General features: G+C 48.8%; 1 protein-coding gene across 2 annotated transcripts in view; it reads right to left on the bottom strand.

The window, feature by feature from the left end:
- vegfab (vascular endothelial growth factor Ab) overlaps positions 1 to 16,614 on the bottom strand; it is a 43,795-nt gene extending 27,181 nt beyond the window's left edge. The window contains exons 1-3 of one of the 2 annotated variants that reach the window (XM_043687261.2): positions 15,842 to 16,614; positions 11,715 to 11,754; positions 1,999 to 2,195 (exon numbers count right to left, since the gene is read on the bottom strand). In XM_043687261.2, the coding sequence (XP_043543196.1) occupies positions 1,999 to 2,195; positions 11,715 to 11,754; positions 15,842 to 15,907 (303 nt within the window). In that variant the 5' untranslated portion in view covers positions 15,908 to 16,614. The remainder of the gene's footprint in view (positions 1 to 1,998; positions 2,196 to 11,714; positions 11,755 to 15,841) is intronic. The other variant, XM_043687264.2, reaches the window with a different exon arrangement.
- Positions 16,615 to 17,102: the final 488 nt, after the last annotated feature.

The following is a 17,102-nucleotide window of genomic DNA, read 5'->3' as shown; positions in this document are numbered from 1 at the left end:
GTCTCACTAGTGAGTGAACAAAGTAGAATTACTCAAAGCTAGCATAGCCAAATGGCCTTTTGCTGTGCTGTGGGCTGGTGCATGGGAGCAGAAACCTGAGAAAGTTGTCCTGTCTTAAACAGACAAGGTCAGTCATGGATCTACTATTGTCATCCAGTGGGAGAAAGGATCAACTTCCATCATCTATATTCTACACGACTACACTTTGTTGGCTGTCAAGCACTTTGGAGCGTCCAGAGGTTTATAAATAAATATTTAAATCTATAAATACAGAAGGACAACTCCGTGTCAAACTTTGGAACATGGAAGCTCAGGGGGGCAGCCATTTTGTGCTGATATTAATTGGTGTTGACGAGATAGTCCTCATGCTGGCCGCACCCCCCACCCCCACCCAACCCAGAGATAGCAAGCTACAAACACCTGGCATTCTGCAATCTTCCCTCGCGAGTAGCAATTGACTGGCATTTGACCTTGAGGCCTAGTTACAATTGCTTCCCCACAGTCTTAAAGTCACATTGACAGCTGCAGCTCCAGAGGCCCTTTCACTGTGAGCATCGCCCGAAGAAGTCTGCCAGTGTACGGAACCCACTGCATCAACCACGAAGGGGCTATGGACTTGCCCACATGGGATCAATGATGCTGATACCGGTGGAGGGAGTGGGGCTGTACTCTCCAGAATGTTCCATTAGAAACACAGAAAAAATTAATAAGAGTAGGCCATTCAGCCCTTCAAGCCTGCTCCACTATTCAAAAACGATCATGGCTGGTTGTCTAACTCAGTCACCTTGTCCTGTTTTCCTCCCATGCTCTTTGATCCCTTTTTTGGCCTAGAGCTTCCAGAGGAAGTGGTGGAGGCTGGTACAATTACAACATTTAAAAGGCATCTGGGTGGGTACATGAATAAGAAGGGTTTAAGGGACACGGACCAAGTGCTGGTAAATGGGACGAGATTGGGTTGGGATATCTGGTCAGCATGGATGGGTTGGACCGAAGGGTCTGTTTCCATGCAGTACATCTCTATGACTCTATAATGACCTTTGTCTCCTTTTTGAAAAGCTTTCAATGTTTTCACCTCAACCACTTTACTGTGGCAAAGCATTCAATAGGCTTACCACTTTCTGAATGAATTACCCCTACCCCTACCCCTCATGAAATGGATGACCCTGTGTCCTTAGACCATCATTCCTGATTCTCCTCAGTCATTGGCTTTCCTTTGGTCCCCCTGTCTCGGCTTGGCAAACTTTTATGGGTTTCTATGAGATCCCACCTTAATTCTTCTAAACCCGCTACTGTGTGGAAGCAGGCCATTCAGCCCATCAAGTCCACACCGATCCTCCGGACAGCATCGAACCCTACACTATCCCTGTAATCCTGCATTTCCAATGGCACTGCGGGAGGAAACAGGAGTACCTGGAGGAAACCCACGCAGACATGGGGAGAATGTGCAAACTCCACACAGACTGGCTGGAACCGAACCCAGGTCCCTGGTCCTGTGAGGCAGCGGTGCTAATCTCTCAGCCACCATGCCACCCAAATAAAGTCCTAACCGATCCAGTCTCTTTCCATACGTCAGTCCTGCCATCCTAGGAATCAGTCTGGTGTTCCACTCACTTAATAATTCAGTCTCTCAACCACCAACGCACAAGAGCAGCATTGCTAAGATGCACTGCAGCAGGTGCAATCATCTCGAAGGACAAGAACAGCATAGGTAATGAGAGCATCATACCCGTCATAACACACACAATTCTTGACTTGGAAATATATCATCATCCTTTCCCTGTCATTGGCTTCTTGTACAGCGGCAGGCCAAGTGGCGTAGGATTACCCACAATGCTTATGGGCAAGCACAACCAAGGGACGACTGCGTCATGGATGGACTGGTGAATAAAGAAATATCGGAGAGGGGCTCAAAACTGGACCAGAAAGTGAGAGTGGCAATACTGAATCATCCCTTTGCAACGACCCATTTTACATCGAAGGACTGGAACTAGCTTTTACCTCCATTGTGACATTATTCACTTCTGTGGGCACACACTCTAACCCTTCATCGCTGCAGCATCCCCCACATCTCCTCAGAAGCACACAAGAAGGCTTGAAGAGGTGCTCCACTTCCTCTGGGTACTCCTGCAAGATGTCCACCAGGATCTCCATCGGTTGGCAATTACTCCTGTTCCACACCTCCATGAACTTGATAACTGCAAAACAGAAAGGAAGGGGTTAAAGGTGATTTGTCAAATGTGGCCTGGAACAGAAAAGGAAACAAAAGGTTTCAGAACCAAGTGGGGAATGTGTCCCTCTCACACAAGAAAATTGTAGCTGGAATGCGCAATGCTGGAGGAACTCAGTGGGTCTGGCAGTGTCGGTGGAGAGAGATTTATAAATCACACAACACTGGGTTACAGTCCAACAGGTTTATTTGGAAGGACAAGCTTTCGAATGTCATGTAGGGATAGTGTCGGGTGGGATGCTCTTCGGTGGATCGGTATGGACTTGATGGGCTGAATGGTCTGTAGCAAGTAGCACTCCAAAAACTAGTGCTTACAAATGAACCTGCATGAACTTGATGAGCGATGAGGGAAGGTCTTATGAGGGAAGGCTGAGGGACTGGAGGCTGTTTTCGTTTAAGAAGAAGAAGGTTAAGAGGTGATTTAATAGAGACATACAAGATGATCAGAGGATTAGATAGAGTGGACAGTGACAGCCTTTTTCCTCAGATGGTGATGATGAGCATGAGGGACATAGCTTTAAATTGAGGGGTGATAGATATAGGACAGATGTCAGAAGATTTCACGTGAACCGTTAGCTCGATTTCTCTCCACAGATGCGGCCAGACCTGCAGAGTTTCCCCAACCTTCCCTCAATTCAGACCCATTCACGCAGTGGCTGAGGGTGGGGAAGGGAGAGTGTTGGGTCTGAGTGGAGGGAGGTGTTCATAGAGAATCATAGACTCCTTACAGTGTGGAAACAGGCCCTTCGGCCCAACAGGTCCACACCAACCCTCCAAAGAGTATCCCACTCAGACATATTCCCCAACCCTATTACTCTATATTTACCCCTGACTAATGCACCTAACCTACACATCCCTGAACACTATGGGCAATTTAGTGTGGCCAACTCACCTAACCTGCACATCTTTGGATTGTGAGAGTAAACCGGAGCAAACCCAAGCAGACCTGGAGAGAATGTGCAAACTCTATCCAGACTGTCACCCGAGGCTGGAATGGAACCCGGATTCCGGGCGCTGTGAGGCAGCAGTGCTCACCACTGAGGAAGATTGATTTTATCAGCGCACTGACTGGCTTCTGACCCAGCAATGTTGCAATCCCCAAGCTCACTTTCAAATCTCTCAGTGACCTTGCCTATAACTGTCCCCATCCCACAGCCCTCGCGAGATAACCCTCCTGCCTAAACTCTGGCTCCTTGCACAACTCCTGAACTTAATCGCGGCTTCAGTTCCCTGGGCCTGATGTGTCCTCATGCTATCTCTGCCTCCTTCATTAAAACTCAGATCCAGTTTTACTGCCATCCTGGGGGACACCTGGCTATGTGACACCCTCTTCTAGGCGCTACATAAATGCACATCACCATTGATCAGGAGCTGGGAAACCAAACTCAAAGACAGAGGGCTGCACTGGTGGGTCAGGACGTGCAAGATGGAGTAATTGGGGGTGGGGGGGAGGGGGGGGGGGGGAGGTTGGGGGTGTTGGATTTAAGGGTCTGGGGCTTCTCCTTTATTGGACCAACATTGGCGGGGTTGCCGGGATTGGCGGGGGGGAAGGCAGAGGGAGGATTGGGGAGAGGGAAAGGGACAAGTGGGGAGGGGCAGTGGGAGAAACGGGGTGGAGTGGGGGGGAAGGGGAGGAGTGAGGGGTGGGGAGGGGGTAGTGGGGGAAGGGGAAGGGGAGGAAGGGGGTGGGGGAGGGGAAGGGCAGGGATGGGGTGGGGAAGGGGAGGAATGGTGAGGGGGATTGGCAGGACTGGGGGGGTGGGGAAAAGGGGAGGAATGGGGAATGAGTAGGGCAGGAATGGGGGAGGGGGAAGGGCAGGACTGGTGGTAGGGGAAGGGGAAAAGTGGGGGGAGGGGGAAACAGGAGGAATGGGGAGTGGGTAGGGCAGGAATGGGGGGATGGAGAGGGTGGTGTGAGGCGAGGGGGATTGTCACTGAATGTGTAAGTAAGATTGACAGGAGCAGGAGAAGGTCTGGGTCGGTGGGATTGTTGGGGGGAAGCGTGAGGGTGAACTGTGCAAGGCACGAGGTGACAAATCCCTGGATTAACTACACCATTCCCACGGGATACAGGTCGTTCCCAAAACTGGAGTGCTTGCGGATTTGCCAAGCTCTGCCATGTAGCGCACTACATTGACGGTTCCTGTCACCACCATTGGGCTGTGACTGAGGAAACCATCTGTCTGCACTGTGCTTCTGTTTGCCTGGAGACAGCGCTCAGTGTGTTAGTGTAGATTATACGGAGTCGCGTGGATGATAAGAATGTTGATTAACCCGATAACGAAATGGTTTAATTTGGCTTGTGTCAGCTCACAGACTGTCAGCCCTCTATCAAGGGAGTGGGTCCTACTGACTGAGGTCAGACCCACAATTACAAACAGCCTCTTATCTTTATTGTGAAGGGGTGGGGGGAATGAGAGTGTTGCAGGACCTTAGGAATGGTCAAACTAAGCACAATGAAGAAAAAAAGGGACAGTCTTTTTCTGAGCCTGGCTCGATGTTTTAACCCAGTGCTGTTTCAGTTGTAACCCAACACAAATGGCTGCCAAATTGTTGTGAGAGACACATTAAGAACACAGATCTATTATTTGTGCACACAATAACCTCGAAGGGGACCCTTGTGATGGTGTCGTCTGCCTCTGAGCTGTAAGGCCCATGTTCAAATCCCACCTTCTCCAGACATCTCTCTAAGAAGGTTGACGACAAAACATCTACAATAGTCTTTGTGATACATTGGCTAAAAGGCCGAAGGAGAGCAGAAGAAAGACTACATGGACCCTCTAGATACCAGCTGTGTTTAACAAATCCAAGACTGTGCCCCCCCCCCACCCCACAACATCAACACCATTTGCCCATCTACTCCCCACACCTTCCCAGACAGTACAAAAATCAACCGATTCTCTCAAACTCAAAGACAGAGTATCCCCTGGCCTCTGGGAAGGGAGGTAAAGAATTCCACAGCCTCACAACCCTTTGAGTGAAGAGACTCCCCCTCAGTCAATGAGGTCTACACCAGGGAAACAGGCCCTTGGGCCCAACCTGCTTATGCTGCCCAGTTTTCACAATTTGAACTAGTCCCCTTCGCCTGTGTTTGGTCCATAACCCTCCACACTTATCCCATCCATGTATCTCTTAGTTTATTAACCCTCCTCATCCCCAAGAACCATCACCCTGCTCCTCCATCTCTAACTGTGTTCTTACAAGAAAGGAAAACATGTATCAGCATCTATCCTGTCCAGTCCTCTAAGGAACTTAAGCATTGGAGTAATGGTACTTGGGCTGTCTCACGATGTCACAGACTCTCTTACCACCTCTCACCACCACTATCCTCAGCGGCAAATTCAACTAAGAGCAACCAATGTAGTCCACAGTGGTTACTGAGTTTCAAAGTCATCGATTTACGGTTTGGCGTGTCGTGACTGATGGTGGTTGGGAAAACTGGGTTCCTCTTTTTTTATTTGCTCAGTTCTGACTCTCAGCGGCTCGGAAACTTGGGTGTTCGCAGTATCCATGGCAACATCTTCCCCTTCCTTTGACATCATTCAGGTGAGACGTCAAACACAACACAAGGGTTGCTTGCCCACAGATCCCTGAAGGTCGCAGGTTTATAAGGTGGTGGGGAAGGCATACAGGACGCTCACCTTTATCAGTCGAGGCAGAGATTATAAAAGCAGGGATGTTAGGCTCCAGCTGGAGTACTGTGTGTTGAGCTAGGCCCGTCACTGTGGGAAGGATGTGATTATACTGGAGGGGATGCAAAGGATATTCACCGGGACGTTGCCTGGGATGGAGCATTTCAGTGATGGAGAGAGGCTAGGTTATAATAAGCTCGGGTTGTTTTCTAAGGAGCAGAGAAGTTTGAGAGGGGGCACCTGCATGAGGGGTATAACATTATGAGGGGCATGGACAGGGTGGATGGAAAGTAATTGTTCCCCTTAGGTAAAGGGTAAATAAGCAGGGGGTACAATTACAGGGGATTAGAGGGAACGTATTTTTCACCCAGAGGGTGGTGGGAGTCTGGAATGTTTAGGCAGATGAGGCTAGGGGCCTAGATCAGAAAGGTGGGACTAGTGTAGATTATGACTATATGTGTGCATGTGTGAGAGAAAGCGACACCTCAGGACTGTCTCCCGAGGCAATGAACGCCTAGTACCAACGTGGTGGAGTTGGGGTGTGTGGGCAGACAGTTTGTAAAGGAGACAGGACGGCATCAGGAATGGTACCTGACACTCTTCCTGCTTTACCAGGAGTAAGTTCTGGGTGTGAATCCACCCCCCCCCCCCTCCACCAACCCCGGCTTGACCACCTTCTCATTCCCCTCAAGACCCTGATGTCCTCCAAGACCGCTTCAAGGCCTCGCCACACCTCGAATGTGATTATCCCCACTCCACAGTGACATGCAGCCTCCGTGATGTTAGCCAGCTCGAGGCGAGAGGTGCCCCCAGTCTGAGGTTCAGATACCTGAGCCCACAATCACAGGCCCGAGCCATGGCATGGGACAGCTGCACTGTCAGAAGTGCACCCCCGCAAGGTGAAATTGAGGGTCTGTTCACCACCTTGGTCCCCCTGACAGTACTTCAAAGTGGACAGCACTCCCTACAACATGAGCCCACAGCATCACTAACACCCATCAAAGAAGTCACTTAATTTGTCCTGATTTTCTGTGGACTGTTCCAATGAGGGGCTCTAAGTTAGAAGAGAGAAGTATCAAAAACTGCAGAACGATAAACCATGCCGCATGATTGTGATGGGAATCCCGTCTGAACCAAATTGAGGGATTGACCTTTACAATTCTGTGTCTGACCTTCAGTATTGTCCTTCAGCTGTTCCAGTAATGTCATCTTAGAACACCAGCAGCTTTCACACTCTCTCTCAATCACAGACAGAATCTCTCACTCTCTCTCTCACACAGACACACACAATGTTCCTCAGTTGCGCAGACACACACAAACCCTTTCACACTTACACATTCTCACTCTCACAGGCAAAATCTCTCTCAGTCTCCCGCACACAAACAAAATCTTTCGCTCATACTCCAACACACACACACAACACACCCATCCCTGCCCCCGCCAACACTCACCTCTCTGCAATTTCACAATCCAAATAAAGTTACATTTTAGAAAGGGAGTAGTAGACAATGATTTGGAACATAAATTGCAGTAATGAAAGCTTCACCATCAGAGACATGGATGGATGAAGCTGCATTCTAAAGCAGGACACTGACGGCGAGTTAGCGAGAAGGCAGGTCAGTGAAGGACAAGCCTTTACTGTATGACCTTGTCTCATATTGTTGCTGCTCAATTGCATTTTAAAGATGGCCTTTAAAACCAGGTCTGCACTGGTATCTTATCTTCTCTTTTTCTCAACTGTACACAGTACTGTTTATTCAGTTCACTATCTCTGTCTCATAACCACTAGCAACCCCCCACCCCCCATGTCCCCCTCCCCTCCCCCACCGTTGAAACCAAGCCCACCCCAATCTGTGGTGGGGTGTGGAGTAATATAGATAACACTACATTAATAAGGCATTGCGAAACCACTCTCAGACCCACTCTCATTTGTGTGGGAATTAGCAAAGTCATTCTCAAAGGATGGGGACATGAGTAAACAGGACTCTTATTCCTGTCCGGGTTATCAATTTTACTGGCATTTTGGGTTCTTTGAGTATTGATTAGATTAGATTAGACTCCTTACAGTGTGGAAACAGGCCCTTCAGCCCAACAAGTTCACAACGACCCTCCGAAGAGCAACCCACCCAGACCCATTTCCCTCTGACTATTGCACCGATCTGTGGTGGGGTGTGGAGTAATATAGATAACACTACATTAATAAGGCATTGCGAAACCACTCTCAGACTATTGCACCGAACACTACGGGCAATTTAGCCTGGCCAATTCACCTGACCTGCACATCTTTGGACTGTGGGAGGAAACCGGAGCACCCGGAGGAAACCCACACAGATAAGGGGAAAATGTGCAAACTCCACACAGACAGTTGCCTGAGGCGGGAATTGAACCCAGCGTCCCTGACGCTGTGAGGCAGCAGTGCTAACCACTGCTGCCACCGTGCATGGGTCTGGGTGGGTTACTCTTTGGAGGGTCAGTGTGGACTTGTTGGGCCGAAGGGCCCGTTTCCATACTGTGATTATTCTCCTGGACCTGTGACCAATACTATCCAATTTGCAGTCAGGAACCCCCCCCTTGTTGTATAGCTCCCCACTCTCAGAGCCAGGGAGCAGAAGGAAAGGATTTACATTTCTGTAGCACCTTTCATGGTCATCAGACATTCCAAATTGCTGCTCAGGCCCAATAAATGACGTGCCTCTGAAGTGAAGAATTGATAGAGGGAAGATTGTGTGCCATTTCCAAGGACGTAAAAACGTTCCTGTCAGTGGCAGCTGGTTGAGATTTGGAGACATAAAGGTCAGTTCGATCTCCAAAAACTATCCGCCCCCTCGCCCCTCCCCTCCAATATCACACTCACTGACAATCCTCGCCACACACACCTCACCACTCCCCACACAACCTTATCATTCCCACAAGAGTTGGCCAGACAAAGTTCTCACCTCTGGGCTGCCAGGGGTGGAAGGGTCGAGTTTTAGGGTGAGGCTGGATAGGGTGGTACTTTTTTCACTGGAGCGCAAGAGGCTGAGGGGTGACCTTATAGAGTTTTATAAAACCAGGTGAGGCATAGATAAGATGAATGGCAAGTGTCTTTTCTCTAGGGTATGGAATTTCAAGACCAGGTGGTATATGTGTAAGGTGAGAGGAGAAAGATTTAAAAAGGGACAACTTTTTTTACACAGAGGATGGTTCACGAGTGGAATCAACTTCCAGAGGAAGAGGTGGGCGTGTGTACAGTTAGAGTTTAAAAAACATTTGTATAAGTTCATGAAAAGGAAAGGTTGGAGGGATATCGGTCAAGCAGCTGGGACTAGTTTAGTTTGGGAACATGGCCGGTTGGACCGAAGGGTCTGTTTCCTTACCGTATGACTCTATCAGTCTATGAAATATTGCATCAAACAAGACACAGTCACTCTACTTCTCAAAGTAAACACACATCACATCCAACCCCTCTCTAGATGACTGACTACAGGAGGTACTCTGAGGTTATATGGTAGAGCTTGAGATGAAGGCACTCACAAGTCTGGCTTTCTAGTTTATATCCCCAGTACACAAGACCATTCCTCACAACCCTTAAAGAAATTGGAGAATAAAACAATGGTGCAAGAACCTGTTAAGAAGCTGAGGCGACAGTCTATAAATTGTGTTAAAATAAAGAAACCTAGATACATTGATTATCACTCTATTGCACAGTGTCACAGTCCCTGATTCCGAATGTGTGAATACAAAGACAAACATAACAATTGTAAGGTTTAGTTTCAAATTTGATCAGAAGCTTGTTGCACTGGCTCTATAGATATCTGTATCAGTATCTTTACCTGTACAAGTATTAAGTCTATTTGTGTCTCTATAGGTACCTGCACAAACATCAGCACTTGTTGCATATAATGATGTCTGTAGTCATGAGAGCCTCTACCAGTACCTGTCTAGTATTGATGCCTGTATACATATTAGTGCCTGTCCAACAGCTGTCCCTGTACAGTTATCAATACCTGTTTAATAACTCTGCCTCAACAGCTAGCAATGCCTGTATCGATCAGCAAATACACCAGCACTGAATCTCAAACTGAATCTTAATGCCAAGCTAATCGGCTGCAGACTAAAAGGGATTGACACTGATGCGAAGACAGAGCTCTGATGATTCCAGGTCCAGAGATCACTGAAGTCACATGGTGTCGACATTCTGGAAAATCCAGTGTAAGCAGGAGTCAGCTTTTCACACCAGTTGACCTTGTAATGCCAGTGGAAACAGTTTCTCTTTATGTACCCAAGCCGAGTCTCTCAAATTCAAATACCTTGATTAAACCCTCCTGAACCTTGACTGTGTGGTGTTCCAGTTGCACCTCCTACACTACTTGCAATGCTGCCTACCAATCTCTTCCTGCACCCCCTGTCATCCACTCCAAAGTGCAGGGTCCACAGTTTGTCCTGATATTACAATTAGTGCTAGAGCAGATGGTGATGTAATGGTAATAATAGTGACTTTGTAACCTGGGGTCTTGGGTTCTAATTGCCCAATAACTGCTTTGTGGGGAGTGGGGGGACGGGGGAGGTGGCAGCAGTTTAAATTAAATTAATAAGTTTGGAATTGGAAGGTCAGCTTTAGTAACCGTGACAGCTACTTAATCAGGTGTTAGATTAGCTTCTCTACAGTGCGGAAACAGGCCCTTTGGCTCAAAAAGTCCACCGAAGAGTAACCCACCCTGAACCATTTCCCTCTGACCAATCCACCTAACACTACGGGGCAATTTAGCGCGACCAATTCACCTGACCTGCACATCTTTGGACTGTGGGAGGAAACCACGGGGAGAACGTGCAAACTCCACACAGTCACCCGAGGCTGGAAACGAACCTGGGACCCTGGTGCTGTGAGGCAGCAGTGCTAGCCACTGAGCCACCGTGCCACCATGCACAGGGTTAATGGCAAATATTTGACCAAATATTGATTGATTTACTGTTGTCATGTGAACCGGGATTCAGTGGAAAGTGTTGTTTCGGGTGCTGCACAGACAGATACAAAGCACATCAGGGTAGCAGAACAGAGAGCAGAATACAGTGTTACAGCTGCAGAGAAGGTGCAGAGAGAGAGAGAGATCAGAATTAACATTTGAGAGGTCTGTCCAAAAGTTTGATAAGAGCAGGGAAGAAGCTGTTCTTGAACCTGTCAGTACATGCACTCAAACTTTCATGATTTGGAGATGCTGGTGTTGGACTGGGGTGTGCCAAGTTAAAAATCACACAACACCATTTTATACTCCAACAGGTTTACTTGGAAGCTCTAGCTTTCGGAGCTCCACCTGATAAAGGAGCAGCGCTCTGAAAGCCAGTGCTTCCAAATAAACCTGTTGGACTATAACCTGGTGTTGTGTGATTTTTAACTTCAAATTTTTATAAACATTGAAAGAACTGCGGATGCTGTGAATCAAAAACTTTCATATCTTCTGTCCAGTGGAAGAGGGTTTAACTGGGAGAGGAGGGGGTGTTTCCCAAGGCAGTGGGGAAGTATAGGTGGAGTCTGGACCCTTCAGAGGGAGGGGAAGTTTCGCATTGGCAAACGGGGCTGCCATTGAAAAGGAATTGGTTCACTCCCACCTCCCTCCACCAACCCCAACCTCCCGCCCTTCCCATCATCACCCCACCACTACCAGTGCCAGGCAGCTCCCAGTCTGTGTGTGGGGGGTGGGGCTCGGGGAGGGAGGTGCAGAAGGCAGTGGGCTGCACTGCTGCCTGTGACCAGGAGGTGGCGATCTAAGCCTGCGCTCGGAGAGCCGGGCAGGTCCACAATGAAAAAGTCTCAGCCCAGGCGGAACACGGTCGTACAGTCGGGTTTGCAAATCGCTAGAGTTTACTGGTTCATTTACCTTCGCTCTTGCGAGCTCTTTCGTTCGGGATGTGCGCCATCTACACAGCCAACGACCGGAGCAAAACAAATATATCACCCGGTGGGGGGAGGAGGAAAGAAAAAGAGGGTCAGATTAGAAACAGTTATTAAACAACTACAAGGTATACATTAATTTTACAACAAATTGGCTTCCACCCCTCAGTCTGTCATTGGTTCAACCAGCTAACAGGTAAATAAATTGTTTAAAAAAAAGTGTTTAATCTTCAGACCCGGGGTGTCATTTTAAACTGTTTTGAAATCACGTTAAAAAACACACAGGGTAAGGAAGCCACTCGGCCCGTCGATACTATCCCTCCTGCAAAAACCATTGAAACACACGTTTCTGACCATAAATTGGGAGGGAGGGAGAGCTACTGGACTCCTGCAGGTCAAAATGGGACCGGCAATGTTTATTTATTTAGAAATCCGACCTTCTGGCTCCACTTTTACACACTACACACAGAGCGTTACCCAAGATCGGGTCCTGTGCACAGCGATTGCAGAGAGTTTCTCCAAAGCAGGGGGACTCTGGGTTGTCCGGGGGTTGGTGGGTGGGAGGGAGGGGTGAGGTGGGGGTAGTCTGAACCCTTCTGGGCACCTGCTCCAGCGAATCTGGCAGGCTCTGGGCTGGGAGTGTCAGGGACACGGTGAGGGCTGGGTCAGTCCTGCACGGTCTCTTTGAGTTCTGCTATCAGGGCGCCCCCACCTTCTGCCGCCTCTTTTAGGTCCCAGCCAAAGCCCGGCAGCTCCAAGCGGGACAGGGGATAAAGTGAGGGCAAAATTGGAGGGGGCTGCAGGAGGAGAGGGTGAGGCAGAGAGATGGGAAGGGTTGGATGGGAGGGGAAACCAGGCAGGACGATGCAGAGGGATCAGGAGAACTGGATTAGGGAGACGCAACAGGTCACAGGTCCTGATGGACTGCCCAGTCCTGGAAGAGTTTGCTTACTCTCCTGTGAATCATGTTATTGTTGGTTTCCGTCTCTGGGACCGTGTACAGCGTATACTCTGTGTGTGTGAGTGAAAGACAGAGACATAGTGAGTCTGGGTGAGAGCCTGCGTGAGACACTGTGCAAATTGGAGGGTGAGACAGTGTGTGTGTGAGAGAGAAAATGCGAGGCTGTGTGTGAGAGAGACTGTGTGTATGACAGTATGTGTGAAAGAGAGTGTGTGTATTACATTACGTGTGAGGGGGAGACTGTCGTGTGTGTTTGAGAATGTGTGTGACTGTGAGATTGTATGCGTATAACTGTGTGTGTGAGACTATATGTGTGTATAACAGTACGTGTGAATGAGACTGTGTGTGTATAACAGTATGTGTGAGTGAGACTGTGTGTATAACAGTGTGTGTGTGAGACTGTGTGTATAACAGTATGTGTGAGTGAGACTGTATGACAGTGTGTGAGACTGTGTATAACAGTATGTGTGAGTGAGACTGTGTGTATGACAGTGTGTGCGAGAGACTGTGTGACTGCATGAGAGTGTGAGAGAGTGATTGTGTGTGTGTGTAAGGGAGGCAGACAGTGTTTGAGGTTGTGTGTGTCTGTAAGAAGAGACTGTGCATGTGAGGGTGAGTATGTGAGGGTGAGTGTGTGTAAGAGAGGAGAGACAATGAGTGAAGGAGAGTATTTGAGAGTGACTGTGTCAGGGTGAATGTAAGGGAGACAGTGAGTGTGAACGAGGGAGACAATGAGTGCATGTGAATGTGTGTTAAGAGATAGGGAGACAATGAGTGAGGGTGAGTGTGAGGGAGAGACAGTAAGTGAGGGAGAGTGTGTGTGAGGATGACTGTGTGTAAGAGAGAGGAGACATTGAGTGAGGGAGAGATATTGAGTGAAGGACAGTGTGAGGGACACACTGAGTGAGGGTGTGAGGGAGACAGGGTGTGAGGGTGAGCATGTGAGGGAGACAGAGTGAGGGAGACTGTGTGTGGGGGGAACAGTGAGGATGTATGTGTGTAAATGAGGGAGACAGTAAGTTTGTATGTGAGTGTGTGAGTGAGGGGGACAGTGAGTGTGTGTGAGGGAGACAGGAGGGTGTGTGTGTGTGTTGCGAAGGGGAAGTGAAGGTGTGTGAATGTGTGTGTGTGAGGGGGACAGTGAGTGTGTATGTGAGCGTGTGTGTAAGTGAGGGAGACAGTGAGTGTGTACGTGAGTGAGTGTGTGTATGAGTGAGGGTGAAAGTGTGTGTGTGAGGGGGACAGTGAGTGTGTCTGAGTGAGGGTGTGTCTGAGTGTGTGTGACTTGTGAAGGGGACAGTGAGGGTGTGTGAGTGAGTGAGGAAAAGAGTGTGTGTGTATGAGTGAGTGAGTGAGGGAGAAAGACTGTGTGTTGAAATCTCCCTCCCTCCCTTGTATGAGTGAGTGAATGAGGGGAACAGTGAGTGTGAGTGAGTATGTATGTGATGGGGGACAGTGAGTGTGTGTGTGTGTGCGTGTGTGTGTGTGAAGTCTTCCTCCCTCACTCTGGCCCTGTCTGTCTGGATCTTGGGGCTGGGGAAGTGCCCGCTCTGTTCGGATATTAACAGTCAGACCAGGCACCGGGCTGTGTTACGAAGTGGCGGCGGAGTTCCTCCTTGCTGGAAAGCCGCGATATCTCTCGGAATGTCTGGCCAGCTTTCACTCTCCCTGGGAGGGAGAGGGTGCGCAGAGTCAGCTCCTGAGCAGCCCGGGCAGCTGCTGCAGGGAGCGGGGGTGGGGAGCTGAGCGGATTGCTGCAGCTCTCTCCCTGTGCAGCCTCTCCCGACTCCTCACCCCCTTCAAAGTTTGTCACAACTCGCGAAAAGGCGTCAAACTCGCACCTGGTTTCCAGTCGAGATGAGGGAGGGAGGGAGGGAGGGGGGAGTGTAGGGTTTGGAGGAGGGTTGGGTGATACAGCGATATAAAGAGAACAATCCCAATTCCTCCCCAAGGGTTGCCTTCTCTCACCCGAAAACCGCAAAGGGAAAACGGCCTCACATCTACTCTGCTTCCTCTGTGTGTGTCTGTGTCTCTACATGTGTGTCTGTATCTGTATCTGTGTGTGTCTGTGTCTCTACATGTGTGTCTGTATCTCTGTGTGTATCTGTATCTGTGTGTATCTGTATCTGTGTGTGTCTGCGTCTGTGTCTCTACATGTGTGTGTATCTGTGTGTGTATCTGTATCTGTGTGTCTGTATCTGTATCTGTGTGTGTATCTGTATCTGTGTGTCTGTGTCTCTACATGTGTGTGTATCTGTGTATCTGTATCTGTGTGTGTATCTGTATCTGTGTGTCTGTGTCTGTCTCTACATGTGTGTGTATCTGTGTGTATCTGTATCTGTGTCTGTGTCTGTATCTGTGTGTCTGTGTCTGTATCTGTGTGTGTCTGCATCTGTGTCTGTTTCTGTGTGTGTTCGTGTCTCTGTGCGAGTATATATATATATATATATATGTCTGTGTGTCCGTGTGTATCAGTGAGTGTGTCTGCATATGTGTGCGTGCCTGGTGTGTGTGTGGCTGTGTGTGTGTGTTCATATGTGCAGAGTGGAACAGAGACAGACAGAGGGACTTTGAGGGAGAGCGGGAGACCGAGTCTTCGAAAGAGGGATAGCGACTGAGACTTGGAAAAAGAGAGACATGGGAGGAGGGACAGAGAGGAGCTTGGAAAGGTGGGGGTGGGGGGGGGGGGGGGGAGGCGGAATTAGAGAGAACTAGAGAAAGGCTTGCAAAGAGGGAGAGAGAGGAGAGTTTGGAGAGAGAGAGAGAGAGAGAGAAAGGAGGTGAGCAGGGAGATAGATTTGGAAGTGAACAGTGGGAGAGTGGCCGGACAGAGAGAAAGGAGGTACAGAGTGAGAGAGAGAGAGAGAGAGAGGATAAGCTGAGAGGCAGAGCCGGGAGAGAGGGAAGGAGAAAGAGACGGAAGGAATGAGCAAACGAGAGGGAAAGTAAAATGAAAAGTGAAAACGCTTCAATCTTGTGCCGAGCTGTGGGTTTCCCTCCAGCCGGTGTACATCTCACACATGTGGGATCGAGCCGCTTTCCAGGCGCTTTCATTCTGCAGTGAGTAATGTTTTATTATCAAAACAGCGACAGCCAGAGAGAGACACAGAGAGAGACACACATAGAGAGAGAGAGAGGGAGAGATGGCTTACCTTCGTACTGTCAACGTACAGCAGGGTGACTAGAAAACAGCTGAGCAAATTTAGAAACGATTTCATGTTGCTGGTTCAAATATTGTATCCCAACAGAAAGCAGGCGAAGGGCCGAGAGACCAAAAAAAATTAAAAAAATAAAGTTGAAGGAGATCTCTCGCCGTCAATCCACTGTTTTCACTGTAACATCCTCCGAATGTGAATAAAGCATTAATTTTCTCTCTTCGCCACTTCCCGTTGCCCTCTCTCCCCCTCCGTCCACGGGGCGAACAGACTTCAGATTCTCGCCCGAACCAACTGCGAAAAGACCCAAGTTCGCTCGGCGGAGACCTTCCTCTCTCTCTCACACTCTCTCACGCACACGCACAGACACAGACAGAATGGATCCGTCTCAAACAGCTGCTGGCGACCGAAGGTGGTGTTGGAGTTGGGAGGGAGGAGGGGAAGGAGAGAGAGAGAGAGAGAGAGAGTTGCTTGAAGCCCAACTTGTCTTCAGACACACACACACACACAAAAAATTCTCTCTAAATATAAAATGTGTCTATCACGAAATTTCAAATCCAGGATCTCGATGCACTTGCTACTCCAACACAAATCCAGCGCAGAATTTGGAGAATGGGGATTTTAAAAGCTTTTATCCAGACCTACATACAAAAAAAAATAAATCTGTATATGTATTTATAGAATGACAGGCAACAGAGTAAAGGAAGTGCTGGCTGGTACTCTGATAGCACACGCCTTGTGAGAACCCAGGGTCTGGTCCTGTCCGCTCAGTTTAACTTCTCTTAGCTCACTCTCACTGGCTCTAACTGTGATGACTCCGCCCTCAGGGGCGTTGACAAACCGTAATGCCCTGTATATCCGCTCCTCTCTAAAAAAAAAACCCCTGGAAAATACAGTAGGTAAGTTTTCTGTCCGATAAAAAAAACCCCAGAAAGAACTGCGGACGCTGTAAAATCAGACAGACGTTGCTGGAACTGCTTTCGCTGCACAGATGTTGCCAGAACTGCCGAGCTTTTACAGCGGCTTGTGTTTTGGGGTTCCGTCTCTAGTTTTGCCCCCTAGCTGGGTTTCACCTCGTGCGTTGGTAATTCCTGATGGGAACACTATCTGGGGTAGAGAGAGAGAGAGAGAGCCAGTGACAGAGAGAGACTGAGAGACATACCAACTGGATAAAATTACTCGGCCCTTCGAATTTATTCTAGCATTCCCTAACTTCATGGCTGATCTAATTCTTAATCTCAATACTACAGTCCAGCGT

Source organism: Chiloscyllium plagiosum, unplaced genomic scaffold, assembly GCF_037043375.1.
Source record: "Chiloscyllium plagiosum isolate Xiang-an unplaced genomic scaffold, Cpla_swu_hap1 HiC_scaffold_3, whole genome shotgun sequence".
NCBI lineage: Eukaryota > Metazoa > Chordata > Chondrichthyes > Orectolobiformes > Hemiscylliidae > Chiloscyllium > Chiloscyllium plagiosum.
This window is presented reverse-complemented; position numbering and strand designations above follow the sequence as displayed.